General features: G+C 37.3%; 1 protein-coding gene across 2 annotated transcripts; it reads left to right on the plus strand.

Annotated features, from left to right (window-relative positions):
- The first annotated feature begins 324 nt into the window (after positions 1–324).
- On the plus strand, positions 325–5538 carry LOC307007124 (keratin, type II cytoskeletal 8). Of its 2 annotated transcripts, XM_079628813.1 has the most exons (10): positions 325–716; positions 2687–2895; positions 2984–3044; positions 3389–3484; positions 3708–3872; positions 4047–4172; positions 4412–4632; positions 4725–4768; positions 4898–5184; positions 5316–5525. In XM_079628813.1, exons 1-9 carry the CDS (start codon positions 438–440, stop codon positions 5155–5157), a joined length of 1461 nt encoding a protein of 486 aa, XP_079484939.1. In that variant the 5' UTR covers positions 325–437; the 3' UTR covers positions 5158–5184; positions 5316–5525. The 2 variants fall into 2 exon arrangements, with proteins under 2 accessions (XP_079484939.1, XP_079484938.1); XM_079628812.1 differs by having other exon boundaries at positions 326–716; positions 4898–5538.
- The last annotated feature ends 9258 nt before the right edge of the window (positions 5539–14796 follow it).

Below are 14796 nucleotides of genomic sequence, written 5' to 3' on the forward strand. Positions count from 1 at the left end.
CAGTTTTTTTATTCTTAATAATTGACATAATATTTTTGGCTGGTCTTTGATTCGTTTTCTCTGATTGGCTGATCCTGGATCTACTGTTTCTGTGCTCTCATGTTAATTAAGGATGCAAAGTAAAAGTATAGATTTGCTTCATGGTGTCTTAGCATGTTCAGATTTCACCAAAACAATTATTGGAGTATTCTAAGCATTTCCCCTTTGCTCAGGGATCTAAGTGAAGCAGTTAATATATAACTGTATGATTGTCTTTTGACGTTCAACCCCATAACTCCACATACATATCTTGAAAATAGTTTATTAACCAATACACTGGTCTTGAGCCACTCCCTGCACTCCATATAAGAGTTTGAGGGCACGTCTGTCATCCCACCACTCCGACCACTCCGACCCCTCAACATCCTCTCCAACTCTGACTTCTGTGTTTTCCAGAGATGCTGAACACAAAGAAAACCGTGAGGTCTTTCAGCAGTCACTCCTCAGCGGGTGTGAGGAGCAACAGGCGGACCCCCCTCACTCGTTCAGGGATGGTTTCGAGGGAAGGTTGGGGCTCCAGTCCAGTTCTCTACCCTCCAATTACAGCTGTAAAGGTCAATGAAAGTCTTCTGGCACCTCTGAACCTAGAGATTGACCCAAACATCCAGGCCATTAGGACTGACGAGAAAGATCAAATCAAGACGCTCAACAACCGTTTTGTTTCATTTATTGACAAAGTAAGTTACTTCCTTCATCTTGTCTTCATTTTAACCTTTTGCGTGGGCCTTTTATTTTTCACTTCTAACCGAATGCATGTGCATGTGTGTGGTTCATATGCTGGTGTGAGGAAGTATGTGGTTGTAATAATACGTCAGTAACAGTAGGTCCAGTCCTATCAGTGTCATATTTTATCAGGACCCCCACTTCACTGACTTGCCGAAAGGTGCAATGTCCATTCTCTGCCATAAACACACCTTTGTCGTTTTTTGGGGCAATATCGGTTTACTATCAGGTGCAACGGCCGCTCCCTTATACATGCCTTTATTGAAAACACACACACACACACACACACACACACACACACACACACACACACACACACACGCACACACACACACACAAACACACACACACACACACACACACACACACACACACACACACACACACACACACACACACACACACACACACAGACACACACACACACAGACACACACACACACACACACACACACACACACACACACATCTTTGAACTCACAGAGAGACATTTGCACTTAGGCTGCATTTAACATTTCATTTGAAACTCTGCATGACTATAGGAAATTTTTTTTTTGTAATCTCAGCTTATTTCAATTTTATTGCAAAAAAAATATTTTATTCTTAAATAGTGACCTGTTACAGTATCTTAAATACACTGAACAAAATTATAAATGCAACACTTTCGCAACTGACCGAAAACCAGTCAGTATCCGGTGTGACCACCATTTGCCTCACGCAGTGCAACACATCTCCTTCGCATAGAGTTGATCAGGTTGTTGATAGTGGCCAGTGGAATGTTGGTCCACTCCTCTTCAATGGCTGTGCGAAGTTGCTGGACATTGGCAGAACCTGGAACACACTGTCGTATACACCGATCCAGAGCATCCCAAACATGCTCAATGGGTGACATGTCCATGAGTATGCTGGCCATGCAAGAACTGGGATGTTTTCAGCTTCCAGGAATTGTGTACAGATCCTTGCAACATGGATTGGTCTCAGGCGATCTTGGAAGTGAAGATGCTGGATGTGGTCCTGGGCTGGTGTGGTTACACGTGGTCTGCGGTTGTGAGGCCGGTTGTATGTACTGCCAAATTCTCTGAAACGTCTTTGGAGACTGCTTATGGTAGAGAAATGAACATTCAATTCACAGGCAACAGCTCTGGGGGACATTCCTGCAGTCAGCATGACAATCGCACGCTCCCTCTAATCTTGCGACATCTGTGGCATTGTGCTGTGTGATAAAACTACACATTTTAGAGTGGCCTTTTATTGTGCCCAGCCTAAGGCACACCTGTGCAATAACCATGCTGTCTAATCAGCATCTTGATATGCCACACCTGTGAGGTGGATGGATTATCTCGGCAGAGGAGAAGTGCTCACTATCACTATCAGATTTAGACATATTTGTGAACAATATTTGAGAGAAATAGCCCTTTTGTGTACATAGAAAAAGTCTTAGATCTTTGAGTTCAAAACAAAAGTGTTGCGTTTATAATTTTGTTCAGTGTATATCCATATACATAGACCTAAGTCAAAATAATGGCATAGGCCTATTTATTTTTTGACAAACATTAAAACAAGGCTGTACAGTTGAAGCATGGTGTGTTTAATGGATTTTACTGTTGTTTAACATTACAATTGTTCAGCTTGTAAGGAACACTTTTAGTGGATAGAAACTCCATAAAACAGTTCTGTATGGGATATGAAAATTAAAATTTTCATCTAGGTTAGTTCCATTGCAATGACTAAGTTTTTCGCTCACAGCCTTGTTTTCATTTGTGTTAAAATCAACACACCCTGACAGGTTTATACAAATTTTAATCTAAATCTTGATAAGTGTTGGAAAAAAAGTCAATTTATATCTATGTCATTTGTCAACTACCCATATGCATGCAATTGTATCATAATACAACCTGTAAATTCTTGTGTTGTCTTTCCCCAGGTTTGCTTCCTGGAACAGCAGAACAAGATGCTGGAGACTAAGTGGAGTCTCCTACAGGAACAGACCAGCCGCCAATCCAGCATTGATGTTATGTTTGAGAGCTACATTGCTAACCTGCGCAGACAGCTGGATGGCATGGGTAATGAGAAGCTGCGTCTGGAGTCTGGCCTGCAGGACATCACCGGCCTGGTAGAAGACTTCAAGATCAAGTGAGAGCATTGGAAACGTCTGCACAAATATTGCGTGTATTAAAGAGTTTAAGGACATTCCACACAAACTTTGTACATTTGTCCTCAGGTATGAAGATGAAATTAACAAACGGAATGATTCTGACAATGAATTTGTGGTGCTTAAAAAGGTCAGCACAAAAAAAATTTGCACACAGCTCAAACACTTTTACCCCCGGTTTCACAGACAAGGCTTAAGCTAGTCCCAGACTAAAATGCATGTTTGAGCTGTTTTAACTGAAAGCAACTTGCACTGACAAATCTTAAAATATGTCAGTGCCATTGTTTTGTCTCAAGATGCACACCAGTAATGTTTTTTAAGGCACATTTATAAAAGCTACTTTAATGACCTAATTGAACTAAGGCTTAATCTAAGCCCTGTCTGTGAAACCAGGCCATAAAAACTTGACAACTAATTATAATTACCATAATTCTATTATTAGAAATATATTTTGTACTGTTTTACGTTTGTTAGAATGCTGATGGTGTATACCTGAATAAAGTGGAGATGGAAAGCAAAGTGGATAGCCTAACTAATGACATCAACTTCCTTTGGCAGATTTACGAGACGGTAACATTCACTCACTTCACATTTCTAATAAATCTTTTCCTACAGTCACATATTCACTTTGCAGATAGAATGCATTAAGTTAACTGATAGTAAAACATAACTCGTAAGAGCTTATAAAACGTATTAAGTCTAAGCAATGTAAACCTTTAAAAATAGAGGTAAATGGACGCATAAACAAGATTCAGAATGAGCGTTTTCAGTAATTATTGTTCCATGTTTGCAGGAACTGCGTGAGCTCCAGACTCAGATCAAGGACACGTCCGTTGTTGTAGAGATGGACAACAGCAGAAACCTGGACATGGACTCCATTGTGGCTGAAGTTCGTGCTCAGTATGAGGACATTGCCAGTCGCACTCGTGCTGAAGCAGAGAGCTGGTACAAACAGAAGGTGTCTTAACTTTCTTGCAGTGTGTGTGCATTAAGCATATGCGAAATAAGCGAAATAAGCATTTTTAAACATGCTTATTTCATTGCATTGTAATATATGAGTTTTTCTAAATATGCTCTATTTTTTTGTGTATGTGTCTGTACATGAATGTTCATGTGTGCTATAAAATGTTAGTATGAAGAAATGCAGTTGACGGCAACCAAACATGGGGATGACCTGAAAAGCACAAAGGCTGAAATCGCCGAGTACAACCGAATAATTGCACGTATACATTCTGAGATGGAACTTATAAAGGGACAGGTAAGAACACAGGGCCAACTGTCAAAAAAAAAAAGAAGAAGAAAAAAGATGAATACTTCAAAATGTCAGTAAACAATGCACAGCATACTTAGAGCTTGATTGTTTTTTTTGTGACATTTGACAAGAATAAAGCAAGTGTATTATATGTGAGTTAATCTCAGATGATCTAAATTAATCCCAGTTGATCTCAGGTGCCAGAGGGTGGGAATGATGTAATCTTTTGTCTCCTCTTATTTTAGCATTCAAATTATGAGGTGCAGATCAAAGAGGCTGAAGAACGTGGTGTACTAGCTGTGAAAGATGCCAAACTCCGTCTGCAGGAGCTGGAAGCAGCTCTTCTGAGAGCTAAACAGGACATGGCTCGACAGGTGCGCGAATACCAATCATTGATGAACATCAAACTGGCTCTGGACATTGAGATCGCCACCTATCGGAAACTCCTGGAAGGAGAAGAGAGCAGGTGGGTGCAGCTTGAGACATCAGTGCTCTATGAAACTTTAGTGAATCACAATGGATATGAACGTCATATACTTTTTGTGTGTTCCTTCACAGAATGTATAGTTCATTCCAGACTTTCTCCATCTCTAAACCAAACTGTGAGTTTCTTTAGGCACATAAAGCATTTCTTTTCATAAAGATGCTGTTAGTATTTCACGTTGCAGCCCCACATATAAGACGCTGCATTTGAACAGCATTTGTGACTTTTCTATGTCCTTTTTTCTTAGCGTTGAACTACGACGTTGAAAGCAGACACTTCTCATCCCAAAGTGCTGGGAAAGATGTTCATAACACAGGCCTGGTTAAGAAGGAAGTCACGATTGCTAAGGGTGACAGCGCTAGCAGCTTTGTCAGCAGCACTGCCACTGTTACCAAAAGCACAAAGACCACCATCATCACCAGTGAGAACAAACTTGCAGCTATAGAGGGAAGTATGCAAGTGATGGATAAGTCTGCAGGCCAACTAGAGGAGGATGTTTTTGAATGACGGAAGAACAGATGAAAGGATTGTCTTGTGCACAGGGCCCAGGATCAGATTTTTATAGGTTGGCCTCCACCCCCTCCCCCGGGCTCCGTTAGCATGTCGAGTTTAGCATCTGTTGCATCTGTTGGTTTGGCAGATCAAAATAAATTACAGTTATACAGTATATCAAATTAAATATGTTGTATATTTTTAAGGCCCTACGACAAACTCATATATTCTCTTATTTGTACTTTGCTCCATATAACTAAAAATGACTTAATGTATGTCTGTCAATCTAAGCACAACATTAAAACAATTGGAGAAACACCATTTGTGCACTTTTCTGATTACTATTGTGGCATATTCAAATAAAGCAAAAAATGTATTAATACATTTTCGACCATGAGTTTTGAAGTCTTTATTATGCTTGACAGTCAGTTATGAAGTGTAGAATACAAATTAAGTGGTCAAGATCGTATCCATCCCTTCAGTTGATTTCTCTAGAAAAACCTGGGATGCAACGCAATAAAACTAGCCTACTTCCTTTGAGCTTTCACACGTTTGCAGTTCAGCAATTTACTTTGAATTTGCCTATTTGAAGGTGAACCAACCTTGATGGCACTTCCATTCTTAACCAACAGGAGGGGTTGTGCACAGAAAAAAGTAACCTAGAGTTTTCAACTTTAAAAATGTAAAAAAAAAAAATATACAAATATTTCTGGTTCAGATTATCTCAAGAAAATCCAATAAATTGCTTGCTCTTTTAACTCAAATAAAAAAATAAAAAATGCTTTTGCACAGACTAATATTGGCGATTATTTTAAAGCAAATGTGATATCTTACTCTGTGAGTAGACTGGTAATCTGTATTTATGACAGCGTCTCCTCCCCTTTTAGCTAACACTGCCGTAAAAGGGTTTGCCGGCGTAAGGGAATTTAGACTCCACACCTATGAACAGGTGTAATACTCAAACTGCTCAGACCCGACTTACATTCTTCACAATCATTTTAGCACTATTGAATTATTTTAGAGATAAACAACTAGGCTACTTTTACAAATCTATTAAATTATTATATTAATGTAGGCTTATGTATGCACATGATGTTCACAGACATAGCCCACTTTTGCGATTTTAATCCCGTCCCAATCTGCCAAGTTTGTTTTTTGTAAAAATCACAACCTCTGTAAAAATTCCAGGGCAAAATTACCTGCTATAACACAACGGTCCTCTGAGAAATCTAATGAGAATGTCTGTGATAGCTGATGTTGTATTATCCTAACTCTTCTCCTCATGTGTTGTGACCTACCCGAGCTACTGTCTGCAGTGCACACCAATCTTCGGCATTCTTTAATTTCGTTTCGATATGGATGGTAGCCTATCCGACAAAAAAATAATAATAGGCCTATTATAGAGCCAAATCACGGAAACTGCGAAGACTACCAATTAGGCTCTCAGGTACAGTAAGATACTTGTCTATATTTCTCTGCTCACTTATTTATAAACAGCCACTGAACTCGTGAAGTTTACTTTAATGTTTTTTTTTTTTAAATAATAAATTAAAAACATATCAACAAATAATAAATTAAAAGACATATACACACGCACAGCACATGACCTTCTGTAACGTCCACGTCTAGAAAACACTCCTACTTCTGTAACCTACGGAGATGTTAGTCCAGTCCGATTCGGTATACATGAAATTATCACAGACGTCGAGTGATAAGAATTGTAACTCAAACGTCGTTTAGAAAACTAGTCGCGTCCGAATAGTGCTATTGTTAAAAAACAAAAACAAAACAAAAAACCTGCCCTTCTGGTGATAAATGTCCTTGTGGTGTAGACAGTCACAAGTAGTTGCACTGGAATTTCTCACGTCTTGCCACAACATGCACAGAGCTATTATGTTCTGTTTCATGTGCCCTGTTGACTCCAGCTATGCAGTTATTACCATGAGATAAAAAACAGTTATGGCAGTTATTGTTTTCTGTGTTTTGTTATACAAAAGGTATAATGAGCTGAAAGGTGAGGTAAGAAAAAAATAAGTGAACCCTTGTAGAGAATACCACACATAGCAACAGTTCAGTGGATGTCTGATTTTGGTGACACATGTCAACGCTAGCTGTTTAACCTTCTTCCTGAGTTGTTCCACACCTAAAAAACACCCACCTAACCAGTCCCCTCAGATCCATATCTTCCCTCCCCCACAGCCATCTTGCAACACATCCATCTTTATGCACTCTGACTTTCTGCTATCAACAGCTGCAATCTGTTTCTCTTTGTTTGACCTTTCACTCCTCCCTTTTATTGATATATCATATTATTATTTTTATAATCTCCTGTCAAGTAGTTACAAAACCTTCTCTCTTTCTTTCACTCTCTCTATGTCAGTCTCTCTCTTTCTGTGCAGGCCTCAACAGGCAGATACTTTTTTGAGGATACCAACAGAAACTCAAGGGATTACAGGGCTGATGGTCTGGTCAAGCCTCTCCATAAGCCTCCGAAATATGCTCTCATTCTGCAGTCACATATTGCTCCTGAATTTCATTTCCCATTTATGGATAATAATTTGCAGTTTTTCTGAATTGCTAAAAACACATTTCTCAAAAACATCACCCACTTTTTCAAAACCAAATCTTCAAACTACATTTAGAGAACATCTGACTCTTCTGGTAAAATCAAACAATTGCCTTAAAAACATTTTATCTGTGCTCAAAATCAAATAATGCTTTCCAACACAGCCAGTCAAAATATAAACACTAAAGATCATTTATTAGACAATATACATAAAAAAATGGAGAACATAGCATCTCTAGAGCATGCAGTTACAGAAAAACACAGTAACACAGTAAAGAAAAGTTTGCAATTACGTAAAAAAAAGTATAGTAATTGAAACTTACAGTGGTAAGATGAATAAATTGTATACTGTTTACACTGCAAGTATAGTATTGTACTGAATATTACTGACTGTCTGTATATTTTGTAATGCAGAAAGTTCAGTTATAGGATTCCTGTGAAAAATGAGTTGAGATAAAAGATCTCGAAGACTTGTAGAAACAAGCTAAAATAGCATGATTGCACTTTTGTTTCATGTATGGGGATGACTTGATGTAAGTGGTAAGTTATTTGCATATAATGTGATAGAGCATTAACCATTTAGCGACATTCACCAGACATTAATTTCAGATCTGCCATGTTACAACAATTAACGTAATAAATTGTTGCCAGATTATCGTTCATAATTATCGGCCCGGTCCCTAACCGGATGGACTGAGGACAAGGTAACGCGCTTGGGTTGCCCGCCCCATGTGTTTTTCCAATGGTTTGCAAAAAACATACTTAGTAGTTAGTTCAGCCTAGACACTTAAACGGTGTATAAACCATTTAGAGCCAAAAACCTGCAAAGATTTACAGTAGGCTAATCTCAAAACATGCTGCTGTCTGACTTTTTTCATCATAAAGTGTAAGTGTGCTGTTTTTGTCTGTTATCTATTTCTATTATCTATTTTTTTATTCAATATTGCCGTGATTCAATGTGGGGAGGTCTATTCGGCCATATTACATTTCAAAGTAGGCTACATTTGTGAGATACCTAACAAAACATTCTTTAAAAATTTGACATTTTCAAAATGAACAGAATCGACACCTTAACTTCACGCAACGCACGCACGCATGCACACACACACACACACACACACACACACACACACACACACACACACACACACACACACACACACACACACACACACACACACACACACACACACACACACACAAACTTTTACATGAATATAACATAAAAAGTTTTTTTTCATACTCAAAATGCATACAAGTCAAGTCACCTTAATTTCTGTAGCACTTTACACAATACAGATAGTTTCAAAGCAGCTTTACAAGAGTAATAAATTACAATTCTGCTTTAAAGCAACTCTAACAAGCCAATGGTGTCGTTATTCAGCTAAAGTTCAGTGTTGATTCAGTTTAGTTCAATAACTGTAAAGTTGATCAATTGTGCAAACATATGTCCAGTGTATTTGTGCATACATGTATATGTGTGACAAACTGCACAATGAACAAGCAAAACACACAAGATAGTTGTGTTTTACATTTTTGACATCTGTGTGTAGTTTGGCGTGTATGTGTGGCTAATCGTTTAATGGTTTGTGTGTAAAGTTACTAGGCAAAAACACAATTCTTAGAAGAGTTAAAATAGTTCCACAGTTTGTAAATAAGTCCATTTAGGCTACATGCATAATTATAATTGCAGCAGATTTTGCATAGTCGAGCAACAGTGTTCATTTCTCTGTCCGAGTTTACATGATACAGCATAATTGAATGTCTTTCGGAGCAAAACGTGTATGCTTGCTGGATGAAGCCGAGTATTATTGCATTATCTCAGTCCTGTTATTACGAATTCACAAAAAATGTATGGGTAGGAAATATTTAGTTGGGTCTAAAGTGTATAAATGCTATTTTATAAAGGTGAATTATTACTTTTAGTCAAATTTAAGATCTACCTAAATTAAATGTCCCTTCCATTGCAGACAGCAATCAAAACCTAATTACCTCAGGCAAAAACACACACGAGAGAGAGAGAGAGAGAGAGAGAGAGAGAGAGAGAGAGAGAGAGAAAGTTTTGTTTAGCATGAGGTTCCCTCATCAAAATTACCAATAGAACCTGTTGTTAAATGTAAACATAAATCTGTGTACTGTACATTAGAGAGAGAAATCTAAGTGCCCCCCCCCCCCCCACACACACACACATCACACATTCATGAAAGACAAAACAAGGACAATTTCTTTACATCATAAATTTGCATAATGTTTACTGACATGCTGGTATTTAATCCCTTTGGCCATAGAAATACCGATAATATTTTCATTTTTAATTGAGCCGAAAGTGTTTTCAGTGCATTTTTAGAGTCATTGCACAGTGGGCAGAGCACATGCAAATGTCTGCTTTCTACTGTCCTATTCTGTCTTAGTTGAGGAAATGCATAGTTCTTAAAACTTTAGGAAGTACTCATGAAAAACTACTGAGGTTTGTCTGCAGAACAGGTTGCTTGCAAGATCACACAGAGACAAAAGCGTTATGTGAACATTTGAAAAGTCTATTGTTATTTTTCCATTTCTCCCAGCAGAGAAATGTAATTTATTGGCTCTGGATTAGCTTTTTGTCTTTCTCATGTTAAAGGGCCTTGAGTAACAGGTTTGCGGTTTCTTGCATTCCTTTTACTTTGGCTGCAGGGGCACATCAAACATTTTTCTCTTTCTCACTCTCATACTCTTTCTTTGCATAAGCTGATGGATATTTCTGACAGGTGTGTCTCATTCTTAAGCTGTGCTAAACAATGAAAGGAGCTATTTCAGATATTCTGCTCCATTCTCACAATCAATTGCTCATTAAGTGTTAAGATCCACCCGATACTGGAATGAAACTTGAGAAACCAACAAACCAAGGAGCTGAAATGACTGGCTCAAAGTTTTCTTGGTTTTAGGACTGTTTCAGTTGCATTAGATTTATTGGTAACACTTTACAATAAGGGTGCACTAATAAGCATTAATTCATGCTTAACTAATGCACAGATAATACTGAATTAATGTATTACTAATGATTATCTAAGCTATTCATTAATGATTGCCTCATTAGCAACTAATGAAGAGTCTGTCTGGTTAATATATTAGTTCATATATGAATTGTTATTAATTAAATATGTAATTGTGGATTAATTCCATAATCACTTATTTTATTAACTAATAGTGTTCATTAATTTGTTAATTACCACAATGAGCCTAATATGCATTAATACATTATTAATTACAGCATTAGTAGAGTGTCAATTACTACAATTACTAGATGATGAGTTAATAATGATGTGCATCAACAAGTAAAGTCACAACATAATGATTGTTAGCTAATGATTAATTAATCATTAATGACCATCACTAGAGTTTATAAAAGCTGTTTATTAAACACTGGCTTCCAAAAACATTGTAGTAATTGTATTCCATAATTTTTATTTATTTTTATGAAAACCTAAAAAAAACCCCTGGTTTTTACAGACAAGGCTTAAGCCTATTTCCAGACTAAAATGCATGTTTGAGCTGTTTTAACTGAAAGCAACTTGCACTGACAAAGCTTAAAATATGTCATTGCCATTGTTTTGTCTCAAGATGCTCACCAGTAATATTTTTTTTTTCTAAGACACGTTTATAAAAGCTACTTAAATGTCCTAATTGAACTAAGGCCTAATCCTGGCTTAATCTAAGCCCTGTCTGTGAAACCAGGCCAGAATGTTTTCCATAGGGATGCACCGATACGAACATTTTGGCCGATACCGAAAACCGATCATTCTTTGAATTTGAAAGCCGATATATCGGCAGATAAATCAAAATTCAAATTTGTTTATACTTTTTGAGAGCCTGATTACAAAAACAAAAATCTCACCATTCAAAGCCATGTCTCATAATGTTCTCATTATAATTTAATGTAGTCTATATGACAGACTTGCGCTGCACATGTTGCACTTTACTGTATTTTCCTTTTTTGAAGGGATTCAAATCATATTTCAAGCAATTCAAAAACATCATGGAGAACAGTGCACATCTGAAGTGTTTCAGCTGAATGAAATAATCCATTATATCGGCCGATAACATTGAAAGTGATCAAATATTTGCTGATACCGATGTGATATTTATAATAAAATCATTATGCCTATGGAGAATCCTCATAAAACACAAACACACACTCCCAGCATAATCAATATTACTGTCATATGACCATATTGCTTTTTTTTTTTTTTTTTGCAGAGGCAAGGGTGAAAGATCTTATAAAGGTTTGGAATGTAACATTAGGTGTTATTTGTTTTGTATAACTCGTTTTTTTTCTTCAATCTGGTTAACCTTTTAAACACTGTCACACTTTAAGATACACACACCGTCTTGTGACAGCTACTTGTATAGACTGTGTACTTAATTTTCTTATTGTCAATGCTGAAAACTGAAGAAGTTTATTTAGTGACATTTCCCTTCTGCCAGGAGCGGTAAATCCTCACACTTGTCTATCTTTGAGACAGTGGCGGCTTTGTTCAAGGTCTGTCAGCTAATCAAACTTCCAGTGTCCCATAAAGGCGAGTGTAACCTGTATGGGTGTAGATGTGTGTGGAAGGAGTGTCCACTTGTCCAAACACATACCCTCATCAGGGGTTATAGGTAGTTAAATCTTTGATTAATGTAGTGGCACATATGAGTGTGATAAGTAGTATACTTTTTTATATATATACAGAATATGTGAAGAAATAAAAATAAGTGAACAAACTACAAGAGTGAAACTAGTAATCCCCTCGACTCCACCCGCATTTTATGAGTTTGGATGACTGCACTCAGAAAGAGATAAGCTTGAGGAACGCCTCAGCGTGGTATGATCCACACCCTCAAGGCCCGGATTGAACATTCACTAACCTGTCACTTTGGGTAAAAACTGTGTGTCAATGTGTCAAACAGATTGAAAAAGTTTCATGCCACATTTGCATGCAGTACAGATACACCTTCCCACTTCAGATATTCTCAGAAATGAATCTGTTGTGCCTGTTGAAAGGTTACAAAAGAATTGCATGTGATTGGTTGGAGCGGGTTGCTGAGAGATGTTAAGACTGTCCACTGCCATTTAAAGGGCTTGTTTTATAGATAAGAAATCAATTATTTCACAGATATGGACTCAAAATGATCACATTAAGTAGGCTACTTTTTCTAATCCAAGCATCTCATTCTGCAATGTTCTATTACGGTGATTTTTTTTTAAAAGCTAACGTTTTACAATATTGCTCCTTAAAGGGATAGTTCACTTTGAAATTAAATTTTGGTATGTTTTAGCTTGCCTGAAGTGCATCCAAGATGTAGGTGTCTTTGTCTCTGCAGTAGTTTCAATTTTGATATTTTTAGGTCAAACCGTTCTTGTCTGTCAGTCATATAATGCAGGTCTATAGGCACTGTCTCCAAAAGCATGCAGAGATGTCTCTAATAGCATGCAGAGAAAAGTCCAAATTAAAAAATTCCCCATCGTAAGTGCACATTGATGGCCTAAGACACGAAACAAGCGGTTTGTGTGATAAAACGAACAGTATTTATATAGTTTTTATCTCTTTTACACAACCACGTCCAAGTGATCGGTTTACTTAGTCTGCGCAAGCCCCAGAAGGCTCCGGAAGTGATCTCTCGTGCGTGTCCGTCACTCATTGTTTACACCAGAACCTATGCACAGAACAGAGATTGGAGGTAGGACGGCTAATAGAAATGGTACTAGTTTGCGCTTATCCGGGATGTTTAAACCGATGTAAAAAAATACATTTACGTAAGCTCGCGCAAACTCATCCGGGAGACCACTTCCGGCGCTTGCGCAGACTAAGTAAACAGATCACTTGGACGTGGTTGTGTAAAAGAGATAAAAACTATATAAATACTGTTCGTTTTATCACACAAACCGCTTGTTTCGTGTCTTAGGCCATCAATGTGCACTTACAATGGGGCATTTTTTAATTTGGACTTTTCTGTGCGTGCTATTTGAGACATACCTGTATTATATGACTGACAGACAAGAAAGGTTTGACCTAAAAATATAAAAATTTAAACTACTGCAGAGACAAAGACACCTACATCTTGGATGCTCTTCAGGTAAGCTAAAACATTCCAAAATTTAATTTTAAAGTGAACTATCCCTTTAACGTTAGTTAAAGCATTAGATTACCAATGAAAAACTATCTTTTGAACATAATTTTTTTTTTTTGCATTTGTTAATCTAGTTTACTGTTGTTTCTGGTGAATTCACGTTCCTTCATAATAATGTTAATTTATTTTAAAAATGTATTATGTAACTTTCTTTTAGATTTAAAAATGCTGTAAAAATGTTCATTTTTTTCACACCTAATACTTTAATGTTAAAAAATAACATTATTGTAACATCCAGTAATATTTGTGCACCCAATTATCCATTTGAATATGAAATTATTCTAACATTCAGTAATCCAGCCTTTATTAGTCCAAAGTAATGACCAAAAATTAAAGGAAAGTTGACTAAAAAGTTCAAAATCTCACAGGATTCTTCCGTTAGTTTTGATTGACAATCCATTATGAATCCTTTAACGGTCACGGTTATGCTCCGTTTATGAATTCCTAACCATGACATTACCGTGACATTAACAGAGTTCTGAATAACTGGGTAACTAAAGACTGAAATAAAGGATGGGCTGGGGGATGGGGGGGGGGGGGGGGGTAATAAGAAAAGTAATGGGGGGGGGGGGGTAATAAGAAAAGTAATGGGGGGGGGGGGTAATAAGAAAAGTAATAAGAACAATATGCACAAATACAAGTGCAACAGATTAGACAGAGTAGAACAGATTACAAGCAGCAGATGTTTTAGTGGCATTGGGCAAGAAAAGCTAGAGTTTGCATGTTCTACTTTGAGGTTGATATGGTAAAAGTGCTTGGCTACGGTTGGCATGTGTTACCACAGGGGTGTGTGTGAATTGTGACTGTATGTTGCCATGGAAATTGTCTTTGGAATATAAGTGGAAACAATGATTTTAGATATCAATTACCACATAATTCTCCTACACATTAATGAAGAACTTACAGGAAAAACCTGCAAGTGAGCTAAAAACCTGTTT

Source organism: Phoxinus phoxinus (assembly GCF_949152265.1).
Source record: "Phoxinus phoxinus genome assembly, chromosome: 11".
NCBI lineage: Eukaryota > Metazoa > Chordata > Actinopteri > Cypriniformes > Leuciscidae > Phoxinus > Phoxinus phoxinus.

Bases quoted from the DNA above. Each gene is read 5' to 3' on its own strand.
- LOC307007124 (XM_079628813.1), top strand. From the start codon at position 438: ATGCTGAACACAAAGAAAACCGTGAGGTCTTTCAGCAGTCACTCCTCA. The intron at 2,896-2,983 runs GTGAGAGCATTG...ATTTGTCCTCAG, and splicing joins GTAGAAGACTTCAAGATCAA to GTATGAAGATGAAATTAACA. The intron at 3,485-3,707 runs GTAACATTCACT...CCATGTTTGCAG, and splicing joins TTTGGCAGATTTACGAGACG to GAACTGCGTGAGCTCCAGAC.